Source organism: Liolophura sinensis, chromosome 12 (assembly GCF_032854445.1).
Source record: "Liolophura sinensis isolate JHLJ2023 chromosome 12, CUHK_Ljap_v2, whole genome shotgun sequence".
In the NCBI taxonomy this organism is placed as follows: domain Eukaryota; kingdom Metazoa; phylum Mollusca; class Polyplacophora; order Chitonida; family Chitonidae; genus Liolophura; species Liolophura sinensis.
Window position 1 is genome coordinate 12,985,761 of NC_088306.1, and position 16,745 is coordinate 13,002,505.

Here is a 16,745-nt window from a genome sequence, read left to right on the forward strand (position 1 = left end):
TGAATATGTATCCCTGTTGCGCTTTTATTGCTACTGTTCATAAATTCAACGTGGCGATCTAATTGAAGACGATGTACATACATTCACTAGCCCCGGGTTAAGCAGAATTGCACACAGTCATGAAGAAGTGGTATAATACTTTCTGGACACTCTGTCCATATTTACATACAAGAGAATTATACTCATTGTAAAACTTAAGAACTTAGAGTGAAGGCGTTTGGCAGTAATGGCTTTTGACGTTGATATCGTCACATAAAACACAGGAGATATATACATGCCATATGCACGACCTTTCCGTATATTGCTATCCAGATAAGCATAATTTACAGCGTCAAAACTGAAACTATCTCTCTTGTTGTAAAGTCGATGTTACAGGAAAACATTTTGGTCTTCCTCAGTACGATGAGATGTACCATCTGAAGTGTCTGAAGTTTCCTTTAAATCCAGCGTCAATGGCTTTCATCAGTTTTGTCATCTCCGAATTCGTTTTGGATGAGGTCTGGAGAGAAAGAGATTTTAGAATGGTATGATCAGCCGTGAAGTTCACATACTGGCCAGCGATGTCTTTATTATTTCCTGGCTTGGATTGATGACGGTGCTTTGAGAGAAAATCAACAGGATTATCCTCTCCTGGCTGGTATATAACTGATACTGCATGGTCGTAACTGCCATCTGGATGTTGAGACTGTGGCTTGTGGTATCAAGTGTTTTGTGGTCTGTCACAACTGTTAAATGGGTTGTCAAAGATATAGATGTCAAATTTTTCACCGGCTCAGACAACGGCAAGTGCCTCTCGGTCATTAAGGAGTATTGCTGTTCACTGTCTGATAATGTGCTGCAGATATATGACTGGTTGAGTTAAAGTGCCACCAGTTAAAATCTAGACGCTTGTTCCAACTATGTAGCACAAATATGACACAACAGGGTCAGAAGGACGTTCCGAAGAAGTGATGCTGACTTCGTTATGCCAAGAAAACTCTCTACAGAAGCTGGAATCTCGGGCACTGGCATGTTCTTGATGTCATGAACTTTCTAAACATCTGGAGAAAATGTAAATTCGATGAATGATAGTGAGGCATAGGGTAAAGTTCCTACCTTTTCAGACTTTTAAGAGCCATGTACGAACTGTAATTACATCATTTACGTAAAATGAAATTTCACATTTATTTTGTAGAGTTTTTATCAGAGGACCATTTCCTACTAACCGATTTTGTCGGACAGAGGTTTTACCAAGTGGAAATAAACACTGGAAAAATATGGGGGACTTTTCGACCGAATGCTTTTTCAACAGCCCTCGCCGTGGATCCTGAGAATAAGAAAGTCTTCTGGTCTGATTATCTGCGGAAAGAAATAAGGTCGAGTTACCTGAATGGGAGCCAAGCCACCACCCTCATTACCACAGGTATTGTACTGAAGGTCAAGTAAATGAAGTTTAAGGGTACATACAGTCTTAAATAATGTGTCCCTCAGCTGAAAGGCGGCAGAGAGCAGTGTCCAGAAATACTTCAACGTTTTTTTTCCCATTTTTCTTATCAAATGAATTCCGCAAAAGCAGTTTGTTTCCTGGGTTCTTGCGATCATCCTTCCCAAAGCTTACTTTTACATTATTTTGAGCAATAATAGTTCATGAAAACGTGTGAGAATGATCTGAAGGTACATGTAGTTCATCAGAGATAATTAACGGAAGATAACGTTCCAAATGTCCCGTAAACAGATAAGGGAAATCATTTCGAAGGCAGTGATGTCATATCACAGCACTTATATATGGTCTCTGAAAAGCCTCTGAAATACTAAAGAACAGTGGTTTGGGGTAAAGTTTTGAAAGGTGCTTTCCGTGTCACTTACATTGTTGCATAGTTCATCTTTAGTTCAAACAGACAAATCAGACCAGTGGAACGTCAAGCTCTAAACTCGAACAATCACTCTCTCAACGAAAATAAACTTTTAAAATTCCATTGCAATGCGGAATTTGCTGTCTTATACATTATTAAGACATTGTTATGATCTAAAACGTTTGTTTCTCAGTTCTGTATCTTTGAACTTTATATGACGTAACATACATAAAAAAATTCTGCAAATGCAAGGTAGTATGACACCTATTGTTTTTTTTTTTGTTTTTTTTTGCCTCGCCGTTCTTCTTTTTTTCAGGGCAAAGGGTACGCTGGTCGTCTCGCTTTTCTTCCCCGGCATTGCTGTTTTGTGTTAAGATAGAGAACATACTGGTTTTCTCGCTGTTCTATCCTTACTTTGTTGTTTTTTAGTTGAAGGTACAGAGAACGCTGGTCGTTTTGCCGCTTCTTCCAAAATTTTGCTGTTTTTGGGTTTCAGGTAGAGAACACGCTGGTTTTCTCGCTGTTTATTTCCATGATTTAGCTGTTTTTGTGTTGAAGGCACAGGACACGCTGGTCATTTGCCATTCCTCCCTAGTTTTTGCTGTTTTTGTGTTGAAAGTATAGAGCATGCTGATCGTCTCGCTGTTCTTCCCTGGCTTTGCAGTTTTTGTGTTGAAGGTACAAAGCACGCTGGTCATCCCGCTGTTTTTCCCTGATTTTTACTGTTTTTGTGTGAAAAGTACAGAGAACGCAGATCGTCTCTCCGTTTTTTCCTAACATTGCTGTTTTTGTGTTGAAATTACAGAGAACGCTGGTCTTCTCGCTGTTCTTCCCTGACTTTGCTGTTCTTGTGTTGAAGGTACAAAGCTTACTGGTCGTCTCGCCTTTCTGCATTAGCTTTGCTGTTTTTGTGTTGAAGGTAGAGAGCATGCTGACCGTCTCGCCCTTCTACACTGGCTTTGCTGCTTTTGTGTTGAAGGTACAGAGCACGCTGGTCCCCTCGCCGTTCTTCCCTGTCTTTGCTGTTTTTGTGTTGAAGGTACAGAGCGCGCTGGTCGTCTCGCTGTTTTTGCTATTTTTGTGTTGAAGGTAAAAAGCTTGCTGATCGTCTAGCTGTTCTTCCCTGGCTTTGCTGTTTTTGTGTTAAAGTTAGAGAGCACGCTGGTCGTCTCGCCCTTCTACACTGGCCTTGCTGCTTTTGTGTTGAAGGTAGAGAGCACGCTGGTCCTCTCGCCGTTCTTCCCTGTCTTTGCTGTTTTTGTGTTGAAGGTACAGAGCGCGCTGGTCGTCTTGCCGTTTTCCCCTCGCTTCGCTATTTTTGTGTTGAAGGTACAAAGCTTGCTGGTCGTCTCGCTGTTCTTCCCTTGATTTTCTGTTTTGGTGTTGAAGTTAGAGAGCACGCTGGTCGTCTCGCCCTTCTGCACTGGCTTTGTTGTTTTTGTGTTGAAGGTACAGAGCATGCTGGTCGTCTTGCCGTTTTTCCTTAATTTTGCTGTTTTGTGTTGAAGGTCCAGAGCACGCTGGTCGTCTCGCCGTTGATTCTGTCACCGGTAACATTTTCTATTCAGCCTTTAACCGAGCAAAGGGGAATCACACCAGGAGTTACATTGCTGTAGTGTCAGCCGATGGCCAGTCTAGAAGAATGATAGTATTTGGCTTGAACTCCCCACGAGCTGTGGCTTTACACCCTGGTCAAGGGTAAGAGTGTCATTAAATGAATATTTTTTTATTTGATGTGTTTTTATGTAGTAGTAAGATTAATGGGTAATTGGTTATGCTTTAGTCTGGTGATAATAACGCCAAAACCCTAGCATACGACGTTAAAGGCTGACAAAAGACATGAGGAAAAAGGCGCTGATTTGAATTGTCCACAGCGCACTGTGGAAATTCGCGAACGCCGTAACAAATATAATGTCAGGTAATAGTGAAGAGTGGAAATCACGACTGACAGTGAATTAAGCTCTATGTGTATGGTGAGTGCATGGAGAGTTTGAGTGCTACTGTGTTACTTTAGAATGGTTCTCATTGCTTTCAGCGTCATTTTCTGGTCTGACTATGGACCAAGGCCTGTTATTGAGCGTGCTAATATGGACGGCTCTCAGCGTGTGCCCATCATCAGCACCGACATCACCCAGCCGAACGGGATTGCGATCGACTTGAAAAGTATATTCTCAAATCACACCTGGCTCAAGCTGTAGGAAATATCGGAAGTGTTTTTTAAAAAACCTGTATCTGCCATCAACCTTTAACGTTACCGATGTAAACAATGGTATTAACATCCCAACAGTAAGTTTCTAACACCATGAAGTAAAAATATGATAATCGTTAAGACCATTTCGTAACTTTCGAATGCGGCATTGTTGGGAAAACCTATCCAACTGATGTCGAGCCAGTGTCCTCGAACAGCATGTGCCTGTTGCCTGTTCCAAGTATTTTACAAGGCTTGAAAAGGTTCACATGCCAGGATCACTTGGTACATTGCATTTATTCTGCCTTTTACAGCGAACCAGTTGTTTTGGGTAGATGGCGTTCGGCACACGATAGAACGATGTTCCTTCCACGGCATGGACAGACAGAAGTTACTACATGACCCCTTTGCTCAGCCAATGCAAATAGTTCTCTACGGAGACAAGCTTTATTACACTGGATGGAATAAACGGTAATTAATCTGAATACAGTGTTACATCTGAGATTAGCTGCCTCAAAATGTACATGTACAGACAACAGTTTGATACAGGTACATCCAATAATGTTAGCTCAGCTTTAACCAGCCTGTCAGTTTGGTGCAACAGTTTGGCTACATATACACCCAAAGCATATGTAGCCGACCACGTCCAGGTGGTATGATTTATTGTTTTGTCCCAAATACTTGTAGCAGTCGACTCAGTAAATATAGGATTTGTATTAGCGCAAGTCACAATGCCACATCTATCCTTTTACGCAGGGACTTGAAGCCCTGACACGTCTTTATTTGTTTAATTTGTCGAGGTGTTGATTCAGTCGGAGCCCATGGGCATACCATTCCGCCTCCAAGCAACCCTGGTGTGGTCTTTACATGAAGTTCATTGGAGACAAATTGCCTTGGACTGTTAAGACACACATTGAAATCGTTGTGGCTGTGACAGTGTTTGCGTCGCATGTGAGAAAGTTTGGCAGTTACTTCCAAGTGCCTTTACATTACTTCGGGTCCATCGTCCATCGACCGCCATCAACTGGTAATAAAAAAAACAATACGGAGATATAACTATGCCGACCTCTTGGAGAAAAAAAACTAGTAAACTGACAAGAGAATGGATTTCACCGGTTACGTGCAACCATTTGCACTGTCGTCGCTGCTCTGGTTTTACTCTCTATGCTGTAGACGACACTCAGATGGCGGCAACATTCCCGGTTCTCTTGGGCTATAACTCAGTGTATACATATATATCCTGAAATGGAATGTAATTTTTGTGACAGGGCAGAGTGTCACACAACTCGTGAACTGTACATTAGAAATACAACTGTGGATTCTATAAGCGAGTGAGAAACGTGAAGATCCTAACACTTTGACGTAAATGTGTTGAATAAGAAGCCTACCCAAAAGGAGATACCAGTTTGAAATCCAGATATATACTCACATTTAAGAAAGTGAATTATTTGTGTAAAACGCAAACAGCGGAGTTTGTTTTCATTAGACCTAGCCTGATAATCTCAATAATCTTTTTTCTCAGCGGAATAATCGTCATGGACAAAGCCGATGGAGGAAACAGACGCTATCTGATGGAGTCGGCCATATTTGCTGAACTCTCCGACTTTGTTGTTGTTTGGTCGAATATGCAGGAGAAAGGTGAGAAAAAGATGTAATGACCGTAATAATAATATTACTATTGATATATAAGAAAAGAACAGAAGAAATCCTCTCAGATGTCTACATCGTTGTATTCCAACTGCATCGTTGTATTCCAATTTTCGTTCTCATCAAGGTTACAGTGTCCCTGTAGCTGTAGTTCGAAGCTGCAGTTGGAATACAACGATGTGGAACTTTGAGAAGGTTGCCATTGTTCTTTCTCATACCTGTTCTTCACATCAGAACAGTTAACTTTTTACTTTTGATCTCTGATTTTTCATTGTTTAAGACACAAGCCAGTCTAGCTTACATAGTTGAATATGGCGTAAAAAAAGAATACAATAAATACAGGTACTGTAATTCGTTAACCTTTTCGCATGTTTGCAAGATATTTATTTAAGCATATTCCGAGGGCATTATTCTGTCAGACTTATAAAACTATACTTTTTATGATGCCTTGAAATTGGCTAGCCCAACTAGTGTAGCTTTGCCTCCATAATCACAGATGTGCTCAAATGGGACTGAAAGTTGCTGTCATATGCAAAAAGGTTGAGGAAATAGGGTACACAAAATTACTTGGAAAGAACGAAATGGGGAATGCGGAAATCTTTTCTCTTCATAAACCATAATTTTTGACGATTACAAAGAAAATTAATAATAACAATCCAGTAACAATCAAATAAAATGTCGCTTTTCTCCGATGCCTTTGTATTGGTGTCAGGCGATTGTTTATTAAATGTAAGAGCACAGCATTTTAGTAATTGTAGACCAGTAACATCTAATCTGCATTCCTTTTACCTAATTCTGCCGAAGTAATGGTGTTTACTTTTCAGTGACCAACATGTGCTCCGAGAATAACGGAGGATGTAGCTCTTTCTGTCTTCCAACTCCTAGTGGCAGGACGTGCGCGTGCACGGATCGTGTTCTGTTGCAAACTGATGACCGGACTTGTATTGGAGGTCAGCATATTAAAGCGGAAGTTTGTCAATACTGCACTCAGTTATCCACCTAAGCAGGACCACCATAGCATACAAATACGAGAAAGGGACAGGAGGAAAAAAAATTATATGATGTAAAAAATTATGTGTTTGGCCATATCATATACTCCGTATTAAGAAATAAAAACCAAGCGTTTCTTGTATCCTGTAAACCTGAGGTTAATAAAATTGATGTTGTCTCCCAGGCTCACACGTTACCTCAGATTAATACACTGGTTGTGAAACGATGATATTTAACTGAGCATAATTAATAAAACGTTCGTCATGTATTTATTCGTCAGACAATCCTCGGTCGATCAAAGCATTGTCTCAAGAATCCTCCACGGGTAAGCTAGCATTTAGCTTTATTTACAGTAAATACTTTATACGCTTACTATGCCTACCTACATGTATAAGTTATTGTTTTAATATAAACTACAGGTTACTGTTTGCTTAAATATTTGCGGGCAGAGCATGTATAGATCCTGAAGTGCTTATTATTGTTCACGATCTTCACCATGCTACGTTGTTGGCCTACTCCGTAAACGAAAGTGCGCTTGATCATATTTTGCCGATAAAAACCAGGGGAAGCAGTCATTTTCTTTTCTTGTAATTTCCCAGTTTGAGAATCATGAATTCACTACCGAGAACTTCAAGTTCGTGCTTGTTTCCTACTATCGATAACCAACCTAAGTTTACAATATGTAAGCTTATGCCGCTACACCCACTATAACACAGACAGGACGAAAATGAATAAATGATTATGGCTTGACACCCCATCGGCAATATTTCACCATGCCCTGGTGAGAATATGCTTTAAACAGGAAGGTGTGAATGGATTTGGATGCTACATGTACATTTAAAATCTGAAATTGACGGACATATTTAAAACCATTTAAAAGAACGAAATCTACGTTATAACTCGAAAACCACCATTTTTATTTGTAAAATAAGTAATCATCTGAAAAATTATATATAAACAAATGAAATATATTTAGAACAATTATATTTTGTGAGAATGCACCGTCAACGGCCTTCAAATACTGAATGGAGCATGGCAAGGGGTGCTGTCAAATACATCAAATATAGGGTTGTCTGTGCAGAACTTTTGTCGAAGGTCAGTCATCAAGAATGTCTGATGTCGCACTGGACATCACACGTATCATGACGAGAAATAAGACCCATTTGTTTTCATTTACTATACTTACATTGCAGATTTACTTCCTGCGTTATCAGCTAGTTCTCCTGAACCCAAAACAGGTAGAGTTGGCCATATCTCGACTGGTTACGTATATTATCGATCTTGTCCTGAATCCATACCTCTGATATAAAAGTTTTCATAGTGTGTACCTTACCCTGGATGACTATTTTTACGGGCGGTCACATAGTCAAAGATAGCTCCCACTGACCCCCTGAAGGAACTGTCCTAAAATTTCGGAAAACAGTTGATTACTAACCTCCCTGGCCTGTCAAGTTATTCCTTTACAATGTTTTCGTCGTAGGGCACCTGACTGTTAAAATCCCGAGCTGTCGATGATTCCAAAGGTAAATATGCATATTTCAGCAAGTCCAACTTGTCTGCTGGTTCCAAGTCGCCAAAATGGCGACTGTTCACGATTGCAAATGATGGGCATGTGTTTCCCACGAACCCGGATGGTGTATGTATTTGGACGGCCGTCTTTGAGAAGTTCAAGCGAGCGGAGAAGTTGCTGCACTATTTACCTTCGCAGGGATCGACAGCTCGGGATTTTAACATTCCGTTACCCTGAGACGCTAAGCTGTGTAAAGAAATAACTAAACAGGCTGAGAATTCTAGCAATCGATTGTTTTCCGAAATTTTTTAGGATGGTTCTTTCAAGGGTCAGTAGGAGCTATGACTAAGCCATGACTAAGCGAGCGCCAGCAAGAAAGTCTTCCAGGGCTCGTGTGTGACCACATCCGTGCCTACATTGGAACCGTGTCTAGTTTTAAGAAATAGGTCTTAATGTTACAACGAAGCCTATTGATATCTAGACTTTTCTTATTGCATATCAACTACATATGCATGGAGCGTTACCCCAAACAATTGTAAAGAAAATATACTCCAAACATTGTGTTTCTAATACTTCACCTATTTGATGAATGATATTCATTGGAGCTAGGGACATTGCTAACCTCATAGTTTGAAGGGTAGTCCATTTTAATATGATTGAAGTAATGGTCGCAAGTATAGTGGTGATTTTGCTGAATATTTTATCATTTCTTATTCTTTCTATGATAATTATCCTTCAGACTCGAGCGACAAAACTGGGAAGATTGTGATAATAGCGGCTTCGATATCAGCTGGTGTTGTCGTTGTTGTTGTCTCTATCGTACTGGTTGTTGCCATTGTTACCCTCAGACGCTGGTAAGTCCTCATTAAAGTAATATCTGCCTTCAATAACAAAATAGCACATGCACAAGCAAGTATTATCCGGTCATGCCCTGTGTATATGGGTACTTGGTTTTCACCTGAGACATAACCCCTGTAATAATCTAAAATAATTTGTCTCATCAGATGTATTGACTATTGTTGTAGAGATATCAACCTGGTAACCAGCATGAATTCACGATGTACGCAGCAGGTGGTTTCTAAAGTGCAGCGATAGACGCTGAGGGTGTATGTGCGGCGTTAAATGTGATGAAAACACACAATTTCGAGTACTTCTAGACCAGTGACGATTAATAAATTGCATTTATCATCACTGCACACATATATATCATTTTTTTTACCTAATTCTGCTCAAGCCATGGTGCTAGAATGAGTGGGTGCTTGGGGTTTAACGTCCAACTTCACAATTTTTCAGTCATATGACTGCGAAGGAGTCCTTAGAGTGCATGTAATGTGTCTCCTTGTTACTGGACGGATTTCTGCCGCTCTTATTTCTGGTGCTGCTTCACTTGAGTCGACCTTAAAAGTGGAAGTTGTAACTTCCTCGCTTGGCGTTCAGCAGGAAGGGGATAGTGCAACGACTGGTTGACACGTATCAGTATAATGGCTCGGGCGGGGCGGCTTACTTGCCTTCGGTAAGGCGTCTCAGTGAAGCAGGACTAGATAAAAGAGCGGTGGAAATCCGACCTGCAACAAGGAGGAACGTTACATGCACTCTAAGGATTCCTTCGTCGTCATATGACTGAAAATTGTTGAGTACGACGTTAAACCCCAAGCACTCACTCACTCAGTCACCAAATGTGCTATCGGGGCCGGTCCATGGTGTTAGAGGGGCTGTAAATTGCTACTATTTATACACTTACATGAACAGTTAGAATAAAAGCCTGACTAAGGTAAATTGACAGTCGGTATTTCACCGATTACGTGTGGACCATTTCCCAGCTATCACACTGTCGTGAGTGATCTGATCTTACTCTCAATGCTGTATGTCTCTATTATAACGCAAAACGCCATGCCTGTTCACAGGAGAGCTAGCCTGCCGGAAGTCGCTGTAGGGTATTCGCCCCATACATCACGGAGCACCGTGACATCATCGTCCGCGAATCCAAGCACCACTGATGACATCCGCACGAATATCCCGAGCGTGAGCGTGTCGTCTCCAATGTCCGTCCTCAACAGGTCACCATGCCGGACGCAGCCAGCTAACCAAAGAGCTGATCTCTCATACCTTACTCCCTGTTTTTCAAATGAATACGCTTCTCCAGACGAATATTATAACGATGATGACGCAAAGCTGGATTAAATTGTCGCATCTTACAGATCTTTCATTGACATGTTTCAGATTCACATATTTATGGCTAACTTTTTTTGCTCTGCATAGACACTTGTAGTAATACTTGCATCGCTAGGCTCTCTGTTTTTGTCATTGCAGAATTGAATTGCAAAATATTTGATCGATATTGTGACAGTTAACCGAATTAGGGACACATTAATTACTGATTAAATTGTGGTGCCTGTCTGTTTGTCGGATTATCGTTCAGTACTTCTGATTTGCTACTTCTCTCAGTTAGAAATGATTGTTGGATCTACCTTGTACATCAAGAATTGGCGTTCATAACAGCTGAACACCCATAAAGGGTGTTGGCAATGGGTGTTTTGGCCGTGCATGTTCTAAAAGTGCCTAAATCCACATTTAACACTCATTAAGTGTGTACAAAGGGAAGCTGAAATGGATATTCACAGCAAGATATGTAATAATCCATATACAAGAACTTATCCAGGAGATAAGAAGAAGTATAAGTATGGGTGGTATAAATGGTACATTTTTCATGTGGTAAAACTTAAAAAAAAACGCATGTGATTTGCATACGTGCTAACTCTGAAAAGTCTAAAATTGGTGTGTACGTGCGGATGGTCGTGGGTTTCCCCCGGGCTCTGCCTGGTTTCCTCCCTCATAATGCTGACTGCCGTCGTATAAATGATATATTCTTGAGCACGGCGTAAAAACACCAATCAAATAAGTAAATAAAGACAATTCATGTCTCTTGCGAGGAATGTAGATTGCCGACAAGAAGACATCTTGGAATCGATGATAAGTTCAAACATCTTTGAATAATTTCACCGTGGGAGAATCGTTGGTTGTGCTTAATCTACTCTTGCTGATCAAACACCAAAAGGGGCCTAACGAAGAAGTTCTTACACAAATGTCTTCACTGTGTACAAAGGAAATACAATTTTGATTGTTTGATAGACTTGTATTCACAATACTCAGTAGGAATTAGAGGTTTGTTCGATACGCTTATACCGACATTACTCAACTACGGATCAGAGGTTGATTTGATAAAGATTATATTGATAACACTCAATTGAGGATCAAGTGTCTGTTTGATAAGCTTATACCGACATTACTCAACTACGGATCAGAGGTTGATTTGATAATACTCAATTGAGGATCAAGTGTCTGCTTGATAAGCTTATATCGACATTACTCAACTAGGGATCAGAGGCTGGTTTGATAAGATTATATTGATAATACTCAGCTGAGGATCAAGTGTCTGTTTGATAAGCTTATACCGACATTACTCAACTAGGGATCAGAGGCTGGTTTGATAAGATTATATTGATAATACTCAGTTGAGGATCAAGTGTCTGTTTGATAAGCTTATACCGACATTACTCAACTAGGGATCAGAGGCTGGTTTGATAAGATTATATTGATAATACTCAGTTGAGGATCAAGTGTCTGTTTGATAAGCTTATACCGACATTACTCAACTAGGGATCAGAGGCTGGTTTGATAAGATTATATTGATAATACTCAGTTGAGGATCAAGTGTCTGTTTGATAAGCTTATACCGAACATCAACTCAACTAGGGATCAGAGGCTGGTTTGATAAGATTATATTGATAACACTCAGCTGAGGATCAAGTGCCTGTTTGATAAGCTTATACCGACATTACTCAACTACGGATCAGAGGCTGGTTTGATAAGATTATATTGATAATACTCAGTTGAGGATCAAGTGTCTGTTTGATAAGCTTACACCGACATTACTCAACTACGGATCAGAGGCTGGTTTGATAGGATTATATTGATAATACTCAGTTGAGGATCAAATGTCTGTTTGATAAGCTTATACCGACATTACTCAACTACGGATCAGAGGTTGGTTTGATAAGATTATATTGATAACACTCAACTGAGGATCAAGTGCCTGTTTGATAAGCTTATACCGACATTACTCAATGACGGATAAGTGATTTCTTTGATAAGCTTATATTGACAATACTCAGTTACGGTTCAGTGGCACGGAAAGATACCTTGTTGGGCTTAGAATGCACATGATATTCCCAGTCAGTAGGAAAGCTTTCAATAAAACCTGTTTAAATGATGACTCGGGATTGGTTAGGCCTTTTGCAACAACTCTTGTTATTGGCTGAAAGTAGTCCGCTGTTATTGGCTGGAAAAGTAGACCAAACAGATTCAATTGGTCTACATGGACATCTAATTCCCAGGTCAACTGATGGCTGGCATCTGTACAACCACTATTGCGCCAGGCGTATACCTGCTTTTTACGCGCCTAGCACACCCAGCTATATAGTATAATTTCTCTATGCTCCAAAATGGGGGAGGGAAGGGGGTCTCGGGGTTGGTTTGCAAATCTGCACTTTCATGGTTTTTATGATCGTCTTAATATAATTCTGTCTTGTGACTTCTAATTGCACATATTGCATAGTGCCCAAGGTAACCATATGTATGCTGCGGTCATTGCCGTGAGGTTTGCGGCCCACTGACGCTTAGGGCTGTTTTTATTTAGATTAGTTTTTATTAATAAATTTTTATATTGCAATAAAGAAGTTTTTATATTGCAATAAAGATTTACCAATGCCGTGCTGTGTTTTAGTTCTTATCGAAGGTTGAATAATGTCCTTACACTCAAAAGATTAGTATGTTAATTTTGACAGAAAGTCTGTTGACTGAGTGATGCTAGAATGTATTGTTATACCATAGTATTCTGTCGTCATATTCAACATGATATCCTGTCAGTCTAATAGAATCTTTATGATGAATTAATAGAATATGTGTGTTATATTTAACAGCACAGGCTGCTGCAATAGCAGAAAACATTCAAGCATCAGACAGACAGCTGAATTTCTGTTAAAATTAAGATTAACTTATTGAGTATAGGCAAAATTGTATGTCAATCACTGTCTAAGCAGTTTATGAACATCCCCATCACAGAGGCAGAATTAACCGTGGATGACGCCAGAAACAGCATATATTAGGCTACCATTACATAATGCCTAATGTGTGCGACACCGTCGAATTAGTCGTCGTCATATGACTAAAAAATTATTGAGCACTACGTTAAACCCCAAGCACTCACTCACCGTCGCATTAGTGAAATATTCTTGACTACGGCGTTAAACATTTATCAAATAAATAAATATATAGAAGAGTAATTTGAAGAAATAATGTCAATAAGTATTGTCAATGAATCTAGACAAAATATGCGGAACATAACCATGTAGCAAATTTACGTAAGCTGAATTTAAGAAAGTTCTTTATTTTTTAAGCGAGTCACATTTTCGTGACAAAAAGAAATTTATATGTGTAGGGTTTGTACCTGCATGCCTATGCATGTTTGCATGACGTGCAACCAGGCATGCGCATTAGCAAAATTTAACGGCACTGTCTAATTGTGGCATTAGATTCATTTGGTTTTTTTTTCTCGTGTTCTGCTCTGTGTTCAAAACTGTCTAGTTCACGGATGGATAAAGCTAATGTTTACACCACCACCCTGATCCAGATCTACCTGGCTGAAGGGTTAATTCTGAAATGTAATATAGATTGCTAATCCCAGGAACCTGGCGTTCAGAGATATCTGGCAAATGCCCTGACTGTCAAAATAAACCACTCCACCATTGGCACATCCTCCATGAACTGCGTGGATTCACACAGCTGTATATGTTGTATATACTGGGCCTAATCCAGCCCCTCTCAGCGTTTAAAATCGGAAATGTATGCCCTGAAGCAGGTGACGACAATTGGACCCGCGATAATTCAATTTGCATTCTGATTACGTGGGACGGGAATTACGTTCAACAAATAAAAAAAAATAAAAAAAAAAAAATATCCCCACCAACCGGACTTCAAAAAACAGGGTTTGTTACCCGCAACAAACAACATTTTAATGATGGTCTGGGGTAGCTATGATACAATGTGATGATCAGATGCACGTCATCCGGGATGGCAGAGTTCTCCACATATCAGTCAATGGAAGCCATCCTCAGACTGAATTTTCGGGCTAGGTATGCGTTGTGGTGTGCACATCTGGTGGAGGTCAACCGTAGGAACAGAGTCCCTTGAAAATGTATGAGAATCGAAATATTCAACAATGAGGTGCCATTCACCGGTGGTTCCACCCCCCTGCCCTTCTGAGGCCAGATTAAGCCCTGATAGGCCCCCTATACCCTCTCAGAAACTGGAAACACACAACAACACTAGGTAGCATTCCTCACAGCATTTAATACACCCAAAATCAAGAGAAGGTTGAATTCAATATTGCGACACATATACAAACACAGCTAAATTTATTTATATATACACATAATCATATTAAATTTATGTATACATGTATGTACACTTTGGGATCTATTTATCCGGTTATAAATGTTCGAATCCAATATGAATACTCAGAACACAAACTTATTACAAATTTGATAAAGTAGGGTTTCACATAATCTCTGCAAACACAAATTATCGCAAAATCTCAATGAAATATCCACGACAAATATTCTATAATGTAAATCAAGCGTGGACAGAGCGTGAGCTAATCTTCACACTGGATGGAAAATATGCCGAACAGTGAGCAAATATTTTAGCCGGCTTATACCTGTTGCCCTATGTTTTTTTTTTTTAAAATATACACATCCTACAATACAATTTAAAGACCCCTGATGCAATAAATGACGATGTTGCCAAAATTCACTAAGGACACAAATCAACGTGGATTTCAGAACGCTACCGAAGGCTAAGTAGATTATATTACCATAACAAGCTATAGTCTTGCACATTTATTGTCATGGTAGTCCATAGCAACAGACCCTGGTTCTAGACGTCGGGATATACTTTACCATATTAAAATCTGGTGATCACTGGTCAGTACATCAGCCAAAGAGAACGCAGTGAAGATTCTGACCGGCTATAAAGTATAAGCAAAGCTTAGAGGAAACTGTCATTTTCTGTTGTGATGCTGCAGAACTTTGTCACTACGTTGGTATTTTACGATCAAACTTGCAGGTCTGCGGCGCGTCCCTCAAGGCACACTGAATTCGCGAGGGCAATCGGTCATTTCAGCGCACTACACACATTTAGTTGCCAGGGTAGTTGTTTAACGTTAAAGAACAGATATTTTCAGCACCACTACACATCAGTTGAGAGGACGATGGAAAACCTGTTCTCCATTCCACTTGCGATTAGTTAAAATACCTAAAATCATTGTTTATATAATTCACTGAATACGAAACAAATGTGCACATGATTTGGGTTTGTGTGGTGACAAAGTTATACATGATGCTCAAAGGATAGTTTTTGGGCCAATGAAGGAAAAAGGAACAGGTTAATTGAAATATACAAGACTCCTTTTTCACCTGTGTTTTAAGTGAGGACAGCCAGAGAGGAAGCTACGTCCAGTAAATTGAAAGGGAAGGTATTAAACCCGTAAAACATGTGATTCAAAGAATGGCATTACCCTTTCAACCGTGCTTCAGATACAGGTCCAGCAGTGTGGTGGGAGCACTCACACGATTTTAGTTGTTGGGACATGGAGCAGGTCGTAGGAAAATTTTGACTGAGTCAAAAATTTTAAAGCAGCAGGCTTCACAATTTGAAAATCAAAAAAACCTTACAACAACTGAGTAAAGCACAGGGCTTTTGTACGTATCACATGGTTCTACGCACAAACTCGGCAAAGCAGCCAAACTAAATGTATATACTGTGACTGAAGCCAAAGAAAATACAGCGAGGATGCAAAGATAACTTTACCATTTATAAAAAAATGACAGTGAATGAAATTAAAGAAAATGATAATGTTACATGTATGTGAAGATGATTGCATGTAGCGAGATTTATTACAAAATATTCTAAATGACGGATGCTTTGAATACTAATTCTAAACGCATGTATATCCATTATTAAAATGTGGCAAAGAAATGACATCAACAGTCATTTTATTACACCTCTTCACCAGGCAGCGTCACAAAAGATATCCTATTCCATTAATATGGAACCATTATTTGAACGATAGATGCCACGGGCCAATCTAGGATGTTGTGAACTGATTATAATGAGATGCGAAGGGGAAACAACACTATAAAAATACAAAACATTTTGAAATGTTATACAAAAAATGCCCAATAAAATAGAAGGCAGAGAGTTACAACTACTCTTGTTGGGTTATAGTTGCCTCAACACAATGGCGTTGATAAAGAGCACAAAAAAAAAAAAAAAGTAAAACTAGATAAATGTCACCGTGACATCAAAACGTTGCATGACAGAGATATTATGTGTGAGTGGTGGACCATCAAAACTTCACGCTGCACTTGAAAAATGTCCCTTATCGTTTTGGTCCAACATTAAACCCTCGAATCCAAAGTAGACTTGTGTCATACTACATGTATTTGGTATTAAAACAGCA

The 16,745-nt window shown here is 39.7% G+C and overlaps 1 protein-coding gene across 1 annotated transcript; it reads left to right on the forward strand.

Annotated features, from left to right (window-relative positions):
* Positions 1-912: 912 nt before the first annotated feature.
* LOC135479712 (low-density lipoprotein receptor-related protein 5-like) lies at positions 913-10,525 on the forward strand. The gene is made up of 10 exons (XM_064759615.1): positions 913-925; positions 1,175-1,402; positions 3,341-3,530; positions 3,868-3,995; positions 4,335-4,491; positions 5,543-5,658; positions 6,492-6,617; positions 7,851-7,895; positions 8,907-9,021; positions 10,072-10,525. Exons 1-10 carry the CDS (start codon positions 913-915, stop codon positions 10,346-10,348), a joined length of 1,395 nt encoding a protein of 464 aa, XP_064615685.1. The 3' UTR covers positions 10,349-10,525.
* The last annotated feature ends 6,220 nt before the right edge of the window (positions 10,526-16,745 follow it).

Excerpts from the sequence above, each read along its gene's own strand:
- LOC135479712 (XM_064759615.1), top strand. Across the intron at positions 3,996-4,334 it reads GATTGCGATCGACTTGAAAA|CGAACCAGTTGTTTTGGGTA; the intron begins GTATATTCTCAA and ends TGCCTTTTACAG. Across the intron at positions 6,618-7,850 it reads TGACCGGACTTGTATTGGAG|ATTTACTTCCTGCGTTATCA; the intron begins GTCAGCATATTA and ends CTTACATTGCAG.